At 29.1% G+C, this 23,699-nt stretch overlaps 2 protein-coding genes across 2 annotated transcripts; one reads left to right on the top strand and one right to left on the bottom strand.

Annotated features, from left to right (window-relative positions):
• The first annotated feature begins 418 nt into the window (after window positions 1–418).
• LOC111623392 (A-agglutinin anchorage subunit-like) lies at window positions 419–7,700 on the top strand. Its single transcript, XM_023365959.1, has 6 exons — window positions 419–691; window positions 6,165–6,737; window positions 6,809–6,898; window positions 7,027–7,182; window positions 7,258–7,378; window positions 7,450–7,700. The coding sequence occupies exons 1-6, from the start codon at window positions 628–630 to the stop codon at window positions 7,517–7,519; spliced, it is 1,074 nt and encodes a 357-aa protein (XP_023221727.1). The 5' UTR covers window positions 419–627; the 3' UTR covers window positions 7,520–7,700.
• On the bottom strand, window positions 7,528–22,829 carry LOC111623403 (WD repeat-containing protein 18-like). Its single transcript, XM_023365969.1, has 8 exons — window positions 22,692–22,829; window positions 22,513–22,574; window positions 21,219–21,343; window positions 20,686–20,855; window positions 20,541–20,582; window positions 11,325–11,426; window positions 7,716–7,812; window positions 7,528–7,627 (listed from the first exon to the last, which is right to left on the bottom strand). Exons 1-7 carry the CDS (start codon window positions 22,791–22,793, stop codon window positions 7,771–7,773), a joined length of 645 nt encoding a protein of 214 aa, XP_023221737.1. The 5' UTR covers window positions 22,794–22,829; the 3' UTR covers window positions 7,528–7,627; window positions 7,716–7,770.
• Between the last annotated feature and the right edge of the window lie 870 nt (window positions 22,830–23,699).

Below are 23,699 nucleotides of genomic sequence, written 5' to 3'. Positions count from 1 at the left end.
CCACCAAATAACTGTTAAAAATTCAAAAAATTGAATTAAGTTGATTTTCATGTCGAAATCTTTTACGATTCTCTTTAATATTTTCTATCAAATTTTATGTTTCATCCAAGAGTAATTCTTAGAAACGGATATATTTTATTGATAATTTAACATTAAATAAGTGGAATGAACTCTAACGTTGTATCATTAATAACTAAGCATTAGATATTATTAATATTTAGATAATAAGGACACACACTTTAAATCAAAGAACCTCCTTAAATAACTGAATTATCTTTCAAGCATCCCCCTTGCTCCTTTAAATAACGAAAGAAAATATAAATTAATTAATTAATTGATTGACTAAACTTTTTAATTGATTAATATTTAGTTAATCGATATATAAATTCACCCAGATAACTTTCGTAAAGTAGACCACGTGTGCCAAAAAAAAAAACGTATATATTGTTGCCTTGGAAACGAATGTAAATCGTATTAAAAGGACGTGACGTGAGGACACGTGATTTCCGGTGATGTACATTAATCGAGAGAATTTTGTTCGGTTTGTCAGTGTTGAGAAATGAATGAGAGAGTCGAAAAGTCCGAAAATTAATCAACGAAACAACGTCCAAAACAATAGGAAAACAAATGATGCTGCTGCACTCCATTAAATGTCCCATTGCCTTCTATATCGTCTATTGTATTTTCTATCGTAAGTAATTAAATATTAATTAATATTTTTTAAGATTTCTTTAATTAAATTACGTCTTAAACTATTTATTTTAATAACTTTTACGCGTAGGATTACGCTTCGTTCTTTCCCATTTTAATCACTCTTAATATAGAAATTTAACGAAATTTAATAATAATAATTGTAATTTATGATTTTTATAACCTTTTTTCGACTTATTTACTAGGGAATTAAGTAGTTTAAACGATAAAATATCCATCTTTCGAGCGCTACTTTCCTCAATAACTAAAATAGTTCAAGTAACTAGGTCTATATTATCATAGGAAAATGCATTAAATGAGAGGGAAGAAAAAAGAAAATATACATTTTAAACAACGAAAGAAACTCTATTTAATAGTAATAAAATCGAGTAGATATTTCGTTAATTCGGAAAATTAAATAAAGTGCGCTTTCCTTTCGTTTAATTAACATTAATCTCCATTCTAAAGATGATGAGGAGAAGGACCTGTCATTTACTTATGATAATCAGTAATTTTCGGATGATACGTCTGTATGTCTGGATTAACTTACACCTAAAATAATTAAAGATTTATTTTATTTTTGATATCAATTAATGCATCTTCTAAGTACAGTCGACCCCCCTAGAACACTGTTGATTATTTCGTTTTATATGAATTCCACGTTGTACGAGTCACTTAGATTTTACAAATACGTGTGCCGGGCTGTGAACGGCTCAAGTATTTGTAAAATCTAAGTGACTCGTACAACGTGAAATTCATATAAAACGGAATAATCAACAGTGTTTAGGAGGGTCGACTGTATACACTGTACGTAAAAGTACGTAATTTTAACGTTTATATGGATAAATTATATAATTTTTCAAGCTTTTTTTAAATCAATTTAACCACGTATCTCTTTTATATTCGATTTTAAAGACTAGGAAGTGTTAAATTTATAAATTTTTGCATCAAAATGAATAATCTTTAAGCATTTTTCTAGTCGAAAATCAAATTTTCTTTTGTATAATTGAACTTAAACACGTAAAAAACATCGTTTATCTTCATATAAATACCATAAAACAAGCTAAACATTATCGTCATCACGCGTGTACAATGATAAAACCGATAAACTAGTGAATAATACAGGATAAAAGAACACAAGCGAATACAATAAACATCGATGTTCAATCGGAATTTAATACATTATACTCATTTTTAACGGTTCAATGATACTATTCATGGCTTAACATGGATGCAAATAAACCAATTGGATCGCATCACTAACATAAAAAGAAAGGGAATTCATTGTTCGAAACTTCCCGGAAACACGTCAAAAAAAACATTCCCCCTCCTCCGCTTTAAATTTTCTAACAATAATAAAAGTTCGTTCACCCAAATTCGATGGTAAAAATTCCCTAAAACGGTATATTTTCTGCACTTTTTTTTTTTTGTTTTGGCACCTGACAACAATGCAGACAAGGTGAATGACCCACACCTTGTGGTTCAAAAGGTACAAACGGTGACGTAAACGTCCGACGACACGCCAATTTTCGTGTAAAACTCTCGAAAATCTACAAGGAAGCTTTTAATATTTAATTATAATTTATTTTTATACGATATATTAAATTACCTTCCGCATATTTTATCGTAGGATCATAGTATTAAACGTAATAAACAATTTAACCTTAAGCCATCGAGCAACAGGTATTATTAAAACTAAGCTGAACAATTTTGCGAGTAGACAAACAGACGTACGTACGGTTTATTTATTTATTTTTCTTTCTCAATTCTACGTTATTTTAATTAATTTTCTGGCATTTTATTTGTTACAACGAGTTAATAATTCATAACGGCGTAACATTATAAGTCATGCATTCAATTCCGACTTAACCATACGTAACGACGATTGTTTTAATCCCTCCATATAACGCCATTATATAGAAATAAATGTGTAATAAATAATTTTACAGCAAAAATATCATCCAAAATTTCATTTATTAACTCCATTTCTCTTTCTCCGGATATATTTTTTTATATATTTAACTAACGTACCTCGATATAACGCTTGTATCTACGTTAACTTTCCACACAATTCTTAATGAAAATCGCTCTATTTATAAGCGAAGACCTCGATATAACGCCGGCATCTTTTCTATTTATTTAAAAGGTTATTTTCAGAGATAAAATTGTATTTATTTAACCTTGAAAAAATGCAAATATTTAAAAGTAAATACGGCCTTTATACACGTATCAACTACTACTTCCTTGCCTTATATCTTCTTCTACATTAATTCAAATAATAATAATAAAGAAAATATATATTTATATACAGTAATAACACAAGATTTAAAGCTACTTTTCTATGGTATAATTCGTTATATCGATTGTCAATTCGGGTCGTTATTCTCTTAATAAATAGTTATTACTACGATCAACTTGTTTCTAGACGTAAAAAGCTTTGACATTCCATAATTACCATAATTTCTTGCCTTTTGCCATTTCCAACTCAACTCGAAATATAACCTAAATATTCTCGTATGTAGAACATTATACTTTTTAAAACTATATTTTTAAAGCTATTATTACTCGTATCGAATGATTTTAAATTCACACTGTGTCTCTGTCTGTCTGTCCTTTCTTAATCTCGAGAACTGTATTGACTGGTATAACTGTTTTGTTATCAGGAAAAGTATGATTTACAGGGGCAAGATTGAGGTGGAGAGCATATATTTAAAGTTAAATAAATATTCCTTTACATTCTCTTCTTTTTCCATTCGTTTAATTTCCTCTATATAATGTTATTCCTCCTCATCCTCATCCTCCTTCATCCAATCCTCTTTCCTATTCATTGATTCACTCCACTGACTTTACTGAAATTTGATATAGTTTCAACATTAAATTTTTAACATTTTCCAATATTTTAACGTACTTTTTTACGTAGAAAAGACTTTAAAAGTGTTTTAAAATCTTAAAATTCCTCACTTTCTTCACATTTTTTGGAGCTTCTCTTCATTTCATATTTGTGAAATCTCTCAGCAATAAAATTTACGCCTCAATAAATTTGATTTTATTGCTACGACTTCCATTTCTAGATATATATTTTTTTTTCATTAAGCTTTCAAATATTCCATATTGTTTCTGTATAAAGCTATTTTTAGAATATTTCACAATATATTATTTCCTTTTATACTTTATAAATTAAACGTTTAAACGTTATTTTATTTTTATTTTATTTTTTCTAATTGTAAAACGGTGTGTGTGCGATGTAAAAATTACATTTAATTAAATTATTTTTGTCATGAATTAGTCTTAGATTATATGAAATTTGTATATTTAACAATTTTCCTCTTCTCTGAAAAATATTTCGTATAAAAAAAAAAAAACGATTTCGGTTTCGATTGTTTTGTCCTGAATCTTGTTTGCCTTAAAATATTCCCATTTAAACAATCGTTTTATTAAAAATAATCTCTTGCGAAGTGTTTTGTAGCGTTCTTACTAATGTCGTCGTCATCAATTTGAAAATTTTGCCATTCTTCGTCGCACGTTGCTTCTCCTTTATCTATTATTATTCTTCCTTCACTTCCATAAAATGTTCTTACTCCTCCTCCTCATTTATTCATTCACCTTCTCTATAGCCTATATTATTATTCTCTACATTCATTCATTCCTCTTCGCTAAATAGTTACTCCTCCTCCTCCTCTTCATTCATTCCTCTTCGCTAAATAGTTACTCCTCCTCCTCCTCTTCATTCATTCCTCTTCGCTAAATAGTTACTCCTCCTCCTCCTCTTCATTCATTCCTCTTCGCTAAATAGTTACTCTTTCTCCTCATTCATTCATTCATTCCTCTTTTCTTATATAGTACTAGGCATCTCCTCTTCATTTATTCTTCTTTCTCTATAAGAATGATATATAAAGGAAGATGAATGACACTATTCCTCTTCCTTTATATATCATTCTTCCTCCATTCATCCCTCTTCCTCTTATAGAGTCATCCCTCCTCTCCTCATCCTCCTCCATTTTTCCTCCTCCTCTATATAACGTCATCCCTCCACCATTCACTCATTCCTAAAGAGCGCGAAATTAAAAAAATTACAGAACAAACTAAAATAAATAGCATTAAACACCCTTTAAATTCAGCATTTACCTTATAATTATTATTAAAAACACGTACGAGAAGCTCATTTATCTTCTAAATAATAATAATAAGTTTATGAACTTCAGTAACATATTAACGAAAGCGTTTTAGTAACGTACGTTTCCGTCCGTCTGTCGAATAAATAACCTCGAAATATCGTGCCTCTAAACACCCAACTCCATAATTTACAATTAAACCCTTTGTAAAATTGATTTAAACGAGTAAAAAACTACGTAAAAAAATCAATTTATCTCAATGGATCTAAAATGTATCTTCTAGGAAATCGTTTCTTATCTTATAATTCCGCGAAGGGAATACATTTTTTTTATTTTTAAATAAAAGAAATAATAATATTAATAATAATAATAGTAATTTTAAATTTAAATAAATGAGAAATGACATTGAAAATACTTTTATATACAAAGCAAATGTATAAGATAAATATCATCGATCACGCTTATTCTAAAACTAATTTTTCCTAGAAAAACCACTTTAAACTTATAGATAAGACTAGAAATCTGTAGCCCGTTCGGTTGTCTGTCCGGCATTACGATCGAGTAATTAATTAAATTGCTTTTAATATCGATCATTCTTTTTTAAAAAATCGAGTTAATAGGTGTGGCCAGATTCTTTGGAGTATGACAAACATTGCTTAGTTTTTCTGTTTAATAATTAATAATACATCGTTAAATTTTTCAATAGTTTGGATAGAAATTACTCCTATTTTCCGAGCGTGGGACGATAAGATTAAAGAGTTAAATTGGTCTAAAATTTGCTTAATGAACACTCGATACGTCTTCCCCATCTTCGGCATGTCGTGTATCTATTAACTCATTGGCAATTTCTACTACTAAAATATATTAAATCATGTTAAAACATGGCTAATTGAACACCCTTTTAACTTTCTAAATGACTCCTGGGTGACTCCACTTTAAAAAATTGCCATATTAAATGGTAATGGTTGAGTAAGTAGAGCATGTGATGATCTATAAATTAGCTTACATTAATTCCCTAACATGTTTACTATTGTTAATGAATGTTAATTTTAATGATGGATTATCCAACTAATTTATTATGCATAAACCAAGCTGGTCAAGGCAAAAAAAAAAAAATATATTAAATAAATAATAAAAAGAATTTATAGTCAGTGAGTCTGGCCTCTTTACTTAATGTGTCATTACCTGAGTAGTTGTCATAGAAATGACATTGTGATTCCACTCATGTGCTCTGGAGCCTATTATTATTATACTCTTTTATATTTATATACTGATACATAAAGAAGTTGAGATTGACAGAAATAATTCAACCAAATTTCTTGAAGATTTTTTATTAATTTTCTTCCTTTTTTTTTTTTACAGGTGTTCAATGCCAAACAGTTGTGGATATTGTAAATTTAACAGAAGCTGAAATGGAGGGACAGACACAAATAATTACATCTACACTTTCACCTGTTGAGAATGTCAGCACTGTAACACTAACAGAAACAACTTCTATTGCTAATGAAGATAAAGAAGACACCGTGCACAATACTTCTGTATCCGAAATGTCGACTGGTTCCGCATCGGACGGTGTGTCAATTGAGAATTTAGAGAGCACCAAAGCTGTTACGAAACCTGCAACACTAATAGAAATGACAACACCGATGGAAACCGCATTAACGGAAGCAACAAAACCGGCTACTACGGTGCCTACCACCACCACGACGACAACAACTTTTCGACCGCATACAACAATGGCAACGTCCACACAATCTCCAACAATTTCTCCAGAGATAGATAGCGAGGAGAGTACAGAGACGGAAGAATTGCTCGTAACCACATACCTTCCACTCGTTAGCACATGGAAAACATCTACCTTAACTTCTCTAAGTCCTAGTACGGAACTTCAACCCGAAGAATCTAACAACTCTTTAAATATTACTCAATTTTCGGGTAAGTTTTTGTGATGTCCTAAACTCTTAAGAGTAATTTAAATATTAATAACCATTTAATTTTATTTATAGTTAATGAATGTAGTTTTGCTGGAGAGAAACTTGATTGTGATGTCTGGATAAAGTGTTTTGGAGAAGGGGAAGTTGACTGTACTGAATCAGGTAGAAAAATTTGTATTATTCCAAACCTCAGCATTGAAACATGTAAACTGGGATCAATTACTAGGATGAAAATAACTCAATATAATAATAATTCTTAAATTTAATATATATTAATTATGAAATTGTAGAAGAGAGAAGCATACCAGATCCAGAAGAACTTGACAGCAAATCATTTTATGTAAGAAATCATTATAACGAAGAAAGACCGTGTAAAATAAGTGGAACACTTCAATGCATACCGCAACCGCTCATGCCTAAATGTAAAGGGAGTGGAAAATGCAAATGTGAGTTAGTTTACACATATATATTTGTATATATAAAATTGAAATTTACTTACAATATATGTATCCTCTCATTAGTAGTGTCACTGGAATTAGCCGTAGAAGAAGGTATGGAAGATTGGATCATAGCAGTAATATGCATTTCGATAGGATTAGGGTGTTTTCTTTTAATCGTCCTGGGTTACGTGATCTACACTTCGTGAGTTTGGTTTAAATTTGTTTGATAATTTATCTAAAACTTTTAGATTCCGACAGCTTTTTCTATTATAGGTGGAAGAAACTTAGAGTTCAACCGCAAACTTCGGCTTCCACGTCCTATGTAACCGGACAAACTGCCTAATTTTGGAAGTGCTCAAGACAGATTGCATCGTCATCAAAGAGCAATAAAGCAAATGTGATACAAACTTTCATTTTCCAAAGGAATGGAAACATAAATACACATTTCCATCTATAAATTTTACATATTCATATATTTATTTATGTCATATTGAACAGAATACAATAGAATAGAAGGCTTGTTAATTATATATACATACATAACATTAATCGGGTGAATTTTATCCAAACGTTTCCCTGTTACGACCGTTGACATTATCCGCATACGCAGATTATTAAATGTTTAAAATAGATTATCTAAAAAAAACAAAAACAATTTAATCATTTTCCTTGATTTAATTTCTAAATTGATTTAATCACAAATACATATTTTAATTCATTTTATTAATTATTATATTGTAATTAAATATATTGCAAATATTAAAGAAAAAAATATCATTGTATCAAAAGAATTTTCAATAAATTATCATAATGCTTTTATAAATTGTCTCCTCATTATTTTACATTTATGGAAGAATTTATTTCCATAGTTGTGTTGCTCTGGCTTTTGATGGTGGGGGATTGGCGAGGTGGGGTTGAGAAAAGGTAATAAAAACAACGGTCTCAGTGACTAAAATGTAAATTTATTGAGCCGAATATTTACAATAATGAAAGTGCAAAAACACAAAAAAACTGCTTAAGAGGGGATGGGATTTAGGAGTGATTGGGAGAGGTGACACCACAGTACTTTTCTGGGGTATCGAAGAATATTCATACCAAATTTAGAGCAAATACATTGAATGGTATAGAACCCTTTACCTAATAATCATACACACATACTTAAATATTTTGTATTTTAAAATACATGCATATATTAATGTGTAGTTCTATTTTAAAAACAGTAAAACTTTGGTACCCTAGAGCAATAGTTCTTAAAGCTAAACAATCCGCGGGCCATTTAAACAGAATCTCAAATGAACTTCGGACCACCCGCGTCTTCGTTCACTTCTCGTTCCGTAAAAGTCGCCTTAGACGCATGCCAAGATATTTTGCTTATTTAATGACCTAAAAGATGTTTAATTCATAAAAATATTTTCTTCCGGCTAAATATATATTTTTTTTTGGAAAAAATAACTAGGATAGTCTGCGGAACATCTGATGCATACTCAAGGATCACCGATGATCTTATGGATTATACTTTGAGATCCACTGTCCTAGAGTGGGAAGCAGATGCATTTATCACCTCATCATTCATCAACTAGGGCCTCCTATTCTCTTCTATACCTTTTACTGATATGATGCTCTTAGTTTTGCACGTGTTTCCCTTTCATAATGCTCTTGAAATTATATATATATATTGATTTTCTAGATTTAATGATTAAAATAGACCAGTGTCACTATAGGGACTGGTGCCAAGATAAAGATTCCAGCACTGGTCAGCACCAGGACTACGGACCCTCCCTCCCTTGTGTAAAACAATATAATTGTCGTATTAAAGAGAACATTGTGTCCGAATTTTGAAAAATTTTATCACTTTTTTAATTAAATATCTTATTAATCCTACTTTCTATTCATCTAAATCATCATTTTCCAGTTAGATAGACCTCTGTAAAGATCATAAAATATATTCCTTGATAATTTCAGGATCTTCCAGTATACTAAAAAATAGGTCACCTACTGAACAAAGGTTAGAAAACACTGTTCTAAATAAGTAATATAATATATTCAGGAGAGTTTGAGATGCTAAAACACTTCATCATGCAAATGTACGAACATGATACGAATAATCAAATTATTATTGTAGAACTTTAACCATACAGTTTAAGGAATAATTAATATTCTTAATTAATATATATTCATTTTCATTAATTAAATATCTAAGAAAACTTCAAAAATTATTCAATATTAAGCACTAAGAATAATTTTCCTAATTTTCTTTGTTTTTCATTTATAATACACCACCGAATAACTGGATAAGCTTCTATAAATTAACATTTTACAGTCAATTGCCGGATTTTTTGTGTTGTTGTTGTTGTTATCTGCGTTGTAAGTATAGAAGCGGTTGGCAATAGACCAATTTCTTCTATATTTAATACAATTTTTTGAAAATAAGAACATTATCTCATTTAAAATTCCAACTGAAATCTTAAAACTACTTTGCGCAAAAGTTAGGCAAATGAATAAATATCACAATATAAAATAGTAACTACATTATAAATCAAAACTGCATATAAATATCATAAAATACAATAAAATCTATGATTTATCATTTCTAAAGTGCTATTTTGTTGTTATGAATTATCTCTATTTCAAAATGCATTCATTAAATAAATGAATATTCTCTCTTCCTGTTTATAAATGTAACTAAATCTAGTTTTATAAATGTCTAAATGTAGTTTACTCTTCCTGTTTCCTTGTAACTAAATGCTTCTATACATAATATAAATATTCTTTCACTCCTAAAGTTTCTGTCATATATTTGCGTAAAAAATTTATTTCGCTGTGTCTCGTTTTCTAACATTTCTTTCATCTCTCTGACATTTTCATAATCAATTTCTTACAAATATTATTTGATATAAACTTAAATGTGTAGACTCAATGCAATCTTGAACCAATGTTTCATAGGTCAAACTCAAAAACCAGAAATACTTCCTACTTTTTAATTTTATTCCATGAATTCCAAGGATACTTTTCCCAAGAATAAACTTCACATTTTGTTTTTTATTTTTTTTTTTTATATTATAAAAAGCAATGCCAGTGACAATTCTTTGTTTTATTTGTATAGGGCAATGCAACACATGGGTAATCTGCCAAAGAAGGATTCCTCCGGAAAGGATTTTCTATGAGAAACTGGCCTTATTTAGGTGTTACAAATATGAATAAAACTCAGAAAACTATGTGGTCAGCCCTTTGGTGAGGTGCAAACACACAATCAACCAGTGTTCAGTGGTTAAAATCACATAACACTGGTGGGCCCTATTGGTTGCCACCCCAATACAAAATGAAAGTATATACGTTCTTTCGGAACCAACAAAAATCTATCTAATATATTAAATTTTAATGTTTCGTTTTGTATACGCGACATGTTTCTACAACTGTTTCCAATCTAAAAACATCAAACTTTTAAGATGTATTTTTATAAAGATGCTATATTAAATTTCCAAAAAATATTTTTATCGATGGATATTTATTAATGACTAATCAAACTTTGAACTTATTGATACCAAATTGGTTAAAAAATACTCTTAAAAAACTGTTTTTCAGCATTAAAACTTTTTGAAAAAAATCTTGTGTGTGATAAAGACCGTGATGCACCGTTGAAAGTACAGTACATGCTTATACAGGGTGTATCAGTACACCGGTTACAAACTTTCAGGAGAGATAGAGTACACCTAGACGATGGGAAATCACATAGCAGTGCATGGTCGGAAACACTTTCCTGGTGCAGTAATGATGACACAAAACACAAGAAAGGAAGGACACGAACAGGGTGAGAAAACATGTTTATTATTCTTGCGCATATGAAACGTCATGTGATGCTTCTGTTTACGCAGCGACATCTATCACGTACACCAGCCAAAGACGTCCCAGCATTTTTGCTGTACTAAGAATAATAAACATGTTTTCTCACCCTATTGTACTGATACACCCTGTATAAAACTGTGTTTACTAAAAAGTTTTAATGCCAAAAGACAGTTGTTTTGAGTATTGTTTAATGGCAAATCTTTGTATAATTTGTTTTAAAATAATTTATACTGTGAATTCATTATCAAATACAAATAAAAGCAAATATATATATAACTAATAATTTATTTTATACTATTTAGTACCGTATCAATCGAATACAAATATAACTGACGATTCATCTCTAATAATTTTTTATTTTCTTTAATTACTTCTTCTTTGCTCTGGATGTCGCTTCTCGTTCGAAACTGTATAAAAGATATTTTAAAATATTAGTTATAAATATAAACTCTTGTTAAATATCTTATTCGCGATAAGAAAATTATTAAATATTTATCGTTTGTGACCCATATATAATTAATATAATATTTATATGTACATATAATCAGAGCAGAAAGTTTAGGTCACTGCTTAATGCCAGTCAAATGGCAGAGAGCTATTGTAATATTAATTCTCTACCAATTAGCATAGATTTTCATCTCAATATATGAATGATACACTTTTAAAAATGGATTAATTAAAATTTAAATTGAATTAAAAATAATATAGTAAACTCTGCTACGTCCGCTTACAACTTAAATGTAAATATTTCTGTTTTCAATGCAATAAACTACTGCTTATTTTCCGATATTATTCATTTGAATCAATAGCATTTTCGTTTAATACATTGTTTACCTTCATAACTTTTGTGCAAGAAGTACTAGACTTAATACTGTTTGGTAATGTCTTCCTAATGCACTAACATTAATGACATCATAAGATGTTGTACGCGTTATGCGTTATTATATAAGTATTCAGAATTAATATGTTTTTGATACACATTCTTCTCTTACATATTCTTTGCTTACCAGTTTCATAAGTCAAGACTGCAATTCAAAATAATGTATAAAATTACTTTTCTCCTATAGTAATAATTTAAAGAATAATTAAAATTATCAAGTAATTTCGTTTGAAATTCTTTATTTTAACAGCTTTAATTTATCCTATTTTTAAATTTCTATATACTTTTACAAAAATTAATATACTTATAACTTTACATTAATTTTTTAAAGAATGTCCCGACAAACATATTTCAATTTTAAAGTTTAAATAACCTTTTTATATATATTTTTATATTCTTTTATAGTTACTTTACATTAAAATGTTGCTCTTATCATTATAACTGTTTAATTTATAAAATTTAGATGGTAAAATTTCCTATTAATTAATTAAAATTAAAGACAAAGTCCACGGAAACAGTCCCCTTTTAACTTTCATTTTCCGAAATACATTCCACGACGACCTGATCTTTCCTTCGTCTTCAATTTTAATTATTATAACTGCGTAATTTTAGTAATTTGTCCAAAGTGAAGGGAGATCTCTATTTAGAATTTAACCCATACTTTAACAACACATTTAATCACCTAACGTAAGAAAAAATACTTGTCGTATCTACTTACCAGACTCTTAATTTTACTACGTAAAAAAATAATTTTAACTATGCCATGTGTTCGAGTAATAAACAGATTTTTTTCCGTCCTCGTCTTAGCTTTCTGTCTTTAATGCTCGTGTGATTTATATGCTAGGTTTTATGATAAAATAACCACAAAAACCTCTTAGTATTGTTAGAAACTTGATATAATCAGTCTGTTTGAATATATTTTTAAAAACTTTTTAATTTGTTTCAATAAACTTAAAAATTGTTATTAATAAAAATTCATGACTTCAATAGAAGATTCCTTATAATAGACGATATAAAATTATTTATGTTGTCTCGGATAATGAAAGATTGTAGTATATTATCTTTTAAACAAAACTTAACTTCGACAAGCGCTTTCGACGATAATTATTTTCGTCTTCATCAGGTCGTTAAAACATTCCAACAGGAAGTTCAATTGGCTCCTAGGATCATCAAGAAAGCAGCGCAAGCATCCGCAATCAACCCCGTTCTACAAACTTAACTTCCTAAACCTTGAAGATTATTTCCGTTAAATCAAATTAAATATTAAATAAAATTATTCTAGNTTTTTATCATAATAATAATAATAATAATATAAATTTTATGAAATCAATTTGTATTATAATTTTATTTTTATTGATATATTTTTAGCATTTTTTTTGGGAGATAAGCCAAACTCTTTCGAATAATTTGTCGCTCGTCCTTCGTACAATTCATAAATTAAAATTAACAAATAAATACCTTTATGTTCAAATATTCTTATGCATTGCTTGCTCTGAATACTCCACAGTCTTGCAGTTTCGTCGTCAGAACCGGAAAGCAAAATCTGTCCGTCCAATGACACTGACAAACATGTAACTTGCTTGCTAGAATTTTAAAGATGAGTTATTATTTTATATGTAAATTAAAAATTGCAAATTAAATGTATATATTAATCATTAATTTCATGTTAGATATATACCTTTTTTTAAACGCTGTTAATTTAAATTTGCATCTTTAATGAAAAAAAATCCCACAAAAACAGTTGCATAACTTTCCCGTCTATTATGAGATCTTATTTAGAAAATAACTTTTATAATTTTATTTACAATGGACGCATTTCCTAATTAAGCCGCTCTGCTAAAAGACGGTGAAGCTACTCCCGCTGATAATTTTATTCCAACATAAATTTCACTTTTTTCCACATAAATTGATATTAATACTAGAAAAATAGGATTAACTTACTTCTTAAATTCATTTAATATTCTAAGAAACTTCATGGTTCAATATCATTTAATAAATTGTTTAATCTGCAAGTGTAATCTGTTATTTCACATTATTTTTTTATGTAAGATGATATTCTTGAAGAGTTTATTAGTATAGAAATTCTCTTAACGATTGTTACAATTAGTATTTTATCAGAAATTGTCAACAATATCACTATTGTACCATACTTTCTTTTAAATGCTGAGAGAGATAATTTCAATGAATATTTTCACGATATATATATTTTGATCACCGGATTAGTAAGTACAGTATTTTATAATCTGTTAAATGTTTTATGCAATGCAGTTTATTAGTACAGTAGAGCATCGATTATACAAATATCAATCAACCGAAACGTCAATTAACCGAAACCTTTCCGGTCGGAAAATTTAAATTTCCGCTAGTGCTGTGGCACTGCAATCTTTGGCTATGTCTTGGGCTACTCCATTATTATTTTTGTTGATGTGCGTGTTTTAGCTGGCACTGGCGACCACGAGAGGGTACGTAAGGACGTGCCAGGATCTGAACAAATTTCAACATGGGATAGGTTAACACATTTTTTCGTACATAATCGGTTATCCAAAAAATCGATTTACCGAATAACCCCAGTCCCCAATTTATTCGGATAATCNTTTATTCCATGAATTCCAAGGATACTTTTCCCAAGAATAAACTTCACATTTTGTTTTTTATTTTTTTTTTTTATATTATAAAAAGCAATGCCAGTGACAATTCTTTGTTTTATTTGTATAGGGCAATGCAACACATGGGTAATCTGCCAAAGAAGGATTCCTCCGGAAAGGATTTTCTATGAGAAACTGGCCTTATTTAGGTGTTACAAATATGAATAAAACTCAGAAAACTATGTGGTCAGCCCTTTGGTGAGGTGCAAACACACAATCAACCAGTGTTCAGTGGTTAAAATCACATAACACTGGTGGGCCCTATTGGTTGCCACCCCAATACAAAATGAAAGTATATACGTTCTTTCGGAACCAACAAAAATCTATCTAATATATTAAATTTTAATGTTTCGTTTTGTATACGCGACATGTTTCTACAACTGTTTCCAATCTAAAAACATCAAACTTTTAAGATGTATTTTTATAAAGATGCTATATTAAATTTCCAAAAAATATTTTTATCGATGGATATTTATTAATGACTAATCAAACTTTGAACTTATTGATACCAAATTGGTTAAAAAATACTCTTAAAAAACTGTTTTTCAGCATTAAAACTTTTTGAAAAAAATCTTGTGTGTGATAAAGACCGTGATGCACCGTTGAAAGTACAGTACATGCTTATACAGGGTGTATCAGTACACCGGTTACAAACTTTCAGGAGAGATAGAGTACACCTAGACGATGGGAAATCACATAGCAGTGCATGGTCGGAAACACTTTCCTGGTGCAGTAATGATGACACAAAACACAAGAAAGGAAGGACACGAACAGGGTGAGAAAACATGTTTATTATTTTGCTGTACTAAAAATAATAAACATATTTAACCAAAAGTTAAAATTCTTACCGATGTCCTTTAAAAATGTTTTCTTCTTCTTCTTTTTCTAAATGCATTTCACCATTTTTTATCTAAAAAATATTTTAATAATAATTCATTTGTGAATATTTATGAACAATTTTCCATATATACTAAGAAATTTTAAGGTTGGTGTATAAAATAATGAAATAAATGAAAACTATACTTACAAAAGAAAATAGATTGATTTGATAAATATTTCCGTTGATAGCACCTAAGAAGATAAAATACTCAGCAGCATCCATAGTTACAACTGTCAGAGCATTTTCCATTACTATAGATACAAGTAAATGTCCTGTTGCAAGTTCATACAGCTGGAATTTAATTGTATAATAATTTTATATCAAAAATACATAAATTCATAATGTTTAATTATTATTAAAATAATGGTACGACTCTAAAAACATCACGAGTTATCTATACTTAATCTACTACTTAAAATTGTTGAATGGATCATAAATGCATTATCTCAAAGCAGTTATGTAAGATTCTAAAAGTAACAAATAAGTTTGATGGAAGTTAATATATTCAAGTTTTGTATGAAAAAATAAAACTATTTATTGGTTTCTGTCTTACAAAATTTCGTTTAAAAACTATTAATTAATGAGTAATTATTTATTGTGACATTATAACAATGCCGCGCTACAATTTTTTATCGCACCGCTCTCAATTTTAGTACTGTCTTGCCCCTGTACATCATACCTTTCCTGTTAACAATGGAATCATGCCAGTCATCTATCTAATTCTGTTCTCGAGATTTAGAAAGGAGACAGACAGACGCCAGTGAAAATTTATAGGTATGCAATTTTCTGATGTATAAAAGATTGCAAAAAGAAGTGAAAGAACAAACTACAATTAGAATGAATAATACTTTCATCAAGAGATCTCGATATTAGCATATTTAAGAGAAACTGTTTAATATTTTTATTAATGACGACAAATAAAAATCACATCAGAATCTTTTACTAAGACTGATGATGTGTACAGTATCGTACATATCAACGATGCATTGTTTTATACGCAACTCTTTAAAGCTTTTAGTACAAGTATGAAATACGTATGTAACTTATAATTCATTTATGAATCTTATTTAACCAAGAGGGGCTACAAATGCAATTCTTTCAGTAGCTGTTACTATTACAATACTTTTATTATTGATGTAAGTTTTGACTCATTAGCTATAGCATCGGCATACAAAAGCCAACTCTATCCAATAACAACGGCAACTAATATATCCATTCTTATAACTTTCTCTTGTACAATAAAAACTGCGAACTTTCTACTTTAAGTAGGTTTTCCATCTTAGGCTGGCAGGAAAAAGCAAATAATCACTACATCAAAATGTTTTTACAAAGTTTTGATCTAAATGTAATACTGTATAAGCTATATTTATTGAAATTAACTCAAGATGAAAGAAAAATAGCATACAAACTAAAGTTTTGGTACATTAGTAGCGTATATACTCCACAACTTAAGAATTTCCATACTTATAACAGTAGAAATTAGTATATTAAAAATTATTTTCAAGTCCGAACAATTGATCATGCATGATAATGGCACAGGGAAAACATTATAGGTTAAATATAATGCTGTAATGGACAATAAATTTGTTTTATATAAAAATAACTGATAAGTTTAACATTTATTAGGTAAAAAGAACTGATTTTATTAATTTTTAATGATTAAAATGTAATTTTGGGTTATTAATGTTTATAGAAAATACCAGTTACTAAAAATACTTCCAATTACAAAAATATTAAATATATCTATTATATAAATAGTTAATTTATTTTTACTCACTTTACATGTTTGATCTAAAGAACAAGTAGCAACTCTAGCTCTAATACCACCAAGTCCTACATGAATATCGGTAACCTGTAGTGAATGATGAGACCAAATATGACGTGGCTGTGGCGCTTCAGAATTCAATGATAAAACTCTGTAGTCAGAAATTAACAAATGAATAACTTATTTTTAACTTAAATAAAACAGTTTTATTAAAACAAATATTGCATAAAAAGTAAACTAACAGTAAGTCCTTGACTTATACAGTTAATATGATAATTTTCATTTATACTACAATACAGTTGACCCCCTATAACACTGTTGATTATTCCGTTTTATATGAATTCCATGTTGTATGAGTCACTTAGATTTTACAAATACCTGAGCCGTCCACAGCCCAGAACACGTATATGTAAAATCTAAGTGACTCATACAACATGGAATTCATATAAAACGGAATAATCAACAGCGTTATAGGGGGGTCGACTGGGTATATAATTTAAAATGAGTAATTTGGTTAAATAATGATAAATTTCTCTATTTAAAAAACACTAAGACACTAGCTCAAAGTTAAAATTGTGTGTGGCACTCTTATGTGATTTAAAAATAATTTTATATTAATTATTATAAAAAATTCTAGCAACAAGTTGTATAACTTTCCCAGCTATTATGGGATTTTATTTTAAAAATAACTGTTGTATTATTAAATAAATAAAATTGTGTGTTGTGCCATCCATTATGAGACATTTTTATTAAAAATTTTTATATTATTAATTATTATAAAATGGCAAAAAGCTAAATTTTGAGGGTAGAAACGAGCTTTATAAAATATTGTAAATGCTAACAATGAGCAAAATTTTCATTAAGTCCGCGACTCCTCTCAAGAAATGATACATCTCCCCTTTCTATCTCTCCACCCCCGTAACCTTTAACTGTCAAAATTTAATAGCATCAATGCCTCTTATACACAAGCTACTATTCAAAATTTTGTTTTTTAATCATTACCCCATCCTGAGATATTAAACAAAATAGATTCCAAAGGTGTTAGATAGATGACAGACACGACTCTATTGTTAAAGGAAAAGTATGATGTACATGGGCAAGAAACTACTAATTTGAGGTGGAGAGCATATGTTTTAAATTTAAAAATCATTAAAAATACAATTAAAAATTGAAGTCTGGCATTGTGACAATATCACAATAAGCTTATTATGTATACATAACAAGCTTATTGTGTACATAATAGCCAGGAAAGTAAAAGGCAAAAGGCTTAATTTTGAGGGTAGTAATAAGTTTTTAAAAGAATTGTAAATGCCAATAATAGCGAGGTTGAGGCTGAAGTTTTAAATGCGAAAACGTGTTTGTCAGACGTTCGGTGCCTCTTTCCTGTAAGCCTACAAGTTTGGCAATGGTGTTTGGATAGTCAGTGGAATCATGCTCGACATTCCAAACACCATTGTCAAACTTCTAGGTTTACAGGAAAGCGGCACTGAACGTCCGATGTACATGTTTTTGCGTTTAAAACTTCGGCCTCAACCTCACTAATGAGTAAAATTTTCATTAAGTCTGACCTCATTTCAGATATGACAAATCACTCCCTCTATCTCCTCACCCCTTGACCTTTAATTACCAAAATTTAATAGTATCAATGATGTATATATTTCAAAATTTTTGGCTCATCGAATGTTATATTTACTAATTTAATAATGTTAAATTTAAATATCTCAAAAAAAAAATTGTGTAAATATTATGTTTAATTAAATATAAGGGAAATAATTTCTTGTAAGTAAAGTAGTCAAACTTCTACGTCGGGAGAATGCATAGATAAAAGATTCCATCACATCAATTCTCTTATTTCTTTCATGATTTGTAAACCAAAAAACTTTTTGGTGCAATGAATAAATGATATTACAAATACTTGTGTGAGACTATGGAAATTCAAGAGAGGGCCATTTTAATTAAAATAACAAGTTGAAGAAAAGATTAGAAAATTAAGAGAAATTAATATTTTTCAACTTCAACGAAGTTTCTAAAAAATGGAAAAAACATCCAATTTTGAAAGGAAGTTGATTTCCTTTCCCAGGTCAACTCAAGATGAGTCGAGGTTTTGCACACGTTACTGGAGAGCAAATAAAAAGGGACGTTTTCCTGCCATTCAAGGCAGTCCGTCGAAACGAGGTTTGCCATACTGAAGAAGAGAACTAGCCATACGACAAAGGCAGTCCGTCGAAAAGAGGTTTGCCATACTGAAGAAGAGAACTAGCCATACGACAAAGGCAGTCCGTCGAAGATAGGTATTGCCACGCAAGAAGCTCGCCATATGATAGAGGCAGTCCATCAAAGATAGGTCATACGATCTCATCTTATGAAAGAGTACTGCATTCGAAGTATACAAGAGAAGATTTAAAAGGACTTTCTAAAGAAAATATTAGAAGAGAAATAATCAAGAAAGGAAGAAGACCCTCAAATAGATATAGAGAAAGACTTCTTTAGATCTTTCAATACAAAAGACCTAAAGAAGAAGGTAATATGAACTCTGATAGATTGTTGTAAACTCTCTCTCACGCTTTAGGTTTAGAGATAATCTTAGGTTAAGAATTAGAATTAAGATTAGGTTTAGATTCATTCTTTTGTATAATTTTATATTTTTGATCCATTAAATATTTTGATTTGTTATATAAATATGGCTTCTTTAATATTAATGTTAGATATTCACGAGTTTAGGGATAACACGTGTTAATCCGCATATAAAATAATTGATTAACTGGAATCCTGACGTAAGGAAAAGGTGATTACGCAATCATCAAATTCCGCTTTAAATTAACATATTAGTTAAAGCCCTCCATCCTCGATTTTCCTTGAATTAGGAAAAGCCATTCTTTTAGACAGAGGACTAGTTTAACAACTAGATGCCAATTAAGTGGTTCACGAGTAAAACTACTCCGTATCCCCGGCTAGTGTTCACACTTGTGTTGTTAATTTAATCATTGCGATTCTAGATAATTAAAATTAGGCATAGAATAGTGCACAAAAAAGTTATTTGGTTTAAGAATAACGACAGAAATAAGAGAATTATTTATACTCCAAATCCCAGTAAAATAATTCATTACATCAAGTTTGGTTGAAACCAACAACAATGATAAATTTCTCATCATTTGTACAGGACTATAAACAAATATACACTACTTTATAGCAATGACTTAATAGAAGGATGAGGAAAACTAAGTTTAACCCATCCATCCTCAAACATCTTATAAACAATTGTTATATCACAATTCAATAATCATTGATTAGATAGTGTAAAAGTAAAGTACAAATTAATATATAAAATTTATTTATAAAATAAATACTTACATCTCTACATTCTGGAAAATATATTTCATTTTCTTTTATAACCTGTATCACATCATATATTAATGATTAGAATTTGAACTTCAAAATTTTAAAAAAAATTTCTTTATATGATATCATTAAATTTCTAAAAAGTATGTATCATTACCTCCGACGGTTCATGTTTTTTAATTTGAACAACTGTTTTCCTTCTTTGTGTTTGATTCTCTTCCATTTCTTCATTCAGCTTATAGAGCTGTCTCTGAAAAGCGCTCACAGGTAATCTTGATTTAGCATAATTGCTCGGAGCTCTAATTAAAAGAGCATTTGTAACAGGACCTGAAATTTAATATTTGTATAATAATTTAATAATTTTAATATAAAGAATTTTCGAAAGATTGATATATTGTATTATACGGGGTGGCCATAATTAGAGTTAACCTATTCAGATCACTCTGTGGCTGTGTAGATTGTCACCAAAATTTGTGAACAGACTATGCAAAAAAAAATCCATCTTCTAAATATTTTATAAATAATAATAATAATAATAATAATATAAATTTTATGAAATCAATTTGTATTATAATTTTATTTTTATTGATATATTTTTAGCATTTTTTTTGGGAGATAAGCCAAACTCTTTCGAATAATTTGTCGCTCGTCCTTCGTACAATTCATAAATTAAAATTAACAAATAAATACCTTTATGTTCAAATATTCTTATGCATTGCTTGCTCTGAATACTCCACAGTCTTGCAGTTTCGTCGTCAGAACCGGAAAGCAAAATCTGTCCGTCCAATGACACTGACAAACATGTAACTTGCTTGCTAGAATTTTAAAGATGAGTTATTATTTTATATGTAAATTAAAAATTGCAAATTAAATGTATATATTAATCATTAATTTCATGTTAGATATATACCTTTTTTTAAACGCTGTTAATTTAAATTTGCATCTTTAATGAAAAAAAATCCCACAAAAACAGTTGCATAACTTTCCCGTCTATTATGAGATCTTATTTAGAAAATAACTTTTATAATTTTATTTACAATGGACGCATTTCCTAATTAAGCCGCTCTGCTAAAAGACGGTGAAGCTACTCCCGCTGATAATTTTATTCCAACATAAATTTCACTTTTTTCCACATAAATTGATATTAATACTAGAAAAATAGGATTAACTTACTTCTTAAATTCATTTAATATTCTAAGAAACTTCATGGTTCAATATCATTTAATAAATTGTTTAATCTGCAAGTGTAATCTGTTATTTCACATTATTTTTTTATGTAAGATGATATTCTTGAAGAGTTTATTAGTATAGAAATTCTCTTAACGATTGTTACAATTAGTATTTTATCAGAAATTGTCAACAATATCACTATTGTACCATACTTTCTTTTAAATGCTGAGAGAGATAATTTCAATGAATATTTTCACGATATATATATTTTGATCACCGGATTAGTAAGTACAGTATTTTATAATCTGTTAAATGTTTTTTGCAATGCAGTTTATTAGTACAGTAGAGCATCGATTATACAAATATCAATCAACCGAAACGTCAATTAACCGAAACCTTTCCGGTCGGAAAATTTAAATTTCCGCTAGTGCTGTGGCACTGCAATCTTTGGCTATGTCTTGGGCTACTCCATTATTATTTTTGTTGATGTGCGTGTTTTAGCTGGCACTGGCGACCACGAGAGGGTACGTAAGGACGTGCCAGGATCTGAACAAATTTCAACATGGGATAGGTTAACACATTTTTTCGTACATAATCGGTTATCCAAAAAATCGATTTACCGAATAACCCCAGTCCCCAATTTATTCGGATAATCGATGCTCTACTGTATTAGTATCTTCTTACTTTGTGAAATAGGAATGGAGCAATGCTTTCACAAAAAAAGTATTTTCTAACTCATGTTTTTAAATATGAATTAGAGAAAGAACTTTTTATATAAATATATTTTATATTCTCCAAAAGTTAAAATTCTTACCGATGTCCTTTAAAAATGTTTTCTTCTTCTTCTTTTTCTAAATGCATTTCACCATTTTTTATCTAAAAAATATTTTAATAATAATTCATTTGTGAATATTTATGAACAATTTTCCATATATACTAAGAAATTTTAAGGTTGGTGTATAAAATAATGAAATAAATGAAAACTATACTTACAAAAGAAAATAGATTGATTTGATAAATATTTCCGTTGATAGCACCTAAGAAGATAAAATACTCAGCAGCATCCATAGTTACAACTGTCAGAGCATTTTCCATTACTATAGATACAAGTAAATGTCCTGTTGCAAGTTCATACAGCTGGAATTTAATTGTATAATAATTTTATATCAAAAATACATAAATTCATAATGTTTAATTATTATTAAAATAATGGTACGACTCTAAAAACATCACGAGTTATCTATACTTAATCTACTACTTAAAATTGTTGAATGGATCATAAATGCATTATCTCAAAGCAGTTATGTAAGATTCTAAAAGTAACAAATAAGTTTGATGGAAGTTAATATATTCAAGTTTTGTATGAAAAAATAAAACTATTTATTGGTTTCTGTCTTACAAAATTTCGTTTAAAAACTATTAATTAATGAGTAATTATTTATTGTGACATTATAACAATGCCGCGCTACAATTTTTTATCGCACCGCTCTCAATTTTAGTACTGTCTTGCCCCTGTACGTCATACCTTTCCTGTTAACAATGGAATCATGCCAGTCATCTATCTAATTCTGTTCTCGAGATTTAGAAAGGAGACAGACAGACGCCAGTGAAAATTTATAGGTATGCAATTTTCTGATGTATAAAAGATTGCAAAAAGAAGTGAAAGAACAAACTACAATTAGAATGAATAATACTTTCATCAAGAGATCTCGATATTAGCATATTTAAGAGAAACTGTTTAATATTTTTATTAATGACGACAAATAAAAATCACATCAGAATCTTTTACTAAGACTGATGATGTGTACAGTATCGTACATATCAACGATGCATTGTTTTATACGCAACTCTTTAAAGCTTTTAGTACAAGTATGAAATACGTATGTAACTTATAATTCATTTATGAATCTTATTTAACCAAGAGGGGCTACAAATGCAATTCTTTCAGTAGCTGTTACTATTACAATACTTTTATTATTGATGTAAGTTTTGACTCATTAG

Source organism: Centruroides sculpturatus, unplaced genomic scaffold, assembly GCF_000671375.1.
Source record: "Centruroides sculpturatus isolate CEXI.00-Female unplaced genomic scaffold, Cexi_2.0 scaffold84, whole genome shotgun sequence".
Taxonomy (NCBI): Eukaryota; Metazoa; Arthropoda; class Arachnida; order Scorpiones; family Buthidae; genus Centruroides; species Centruroides sculpturatus.
This window is presented reverse-complemented; position numbering and strand designations above follow the sequence as displayed.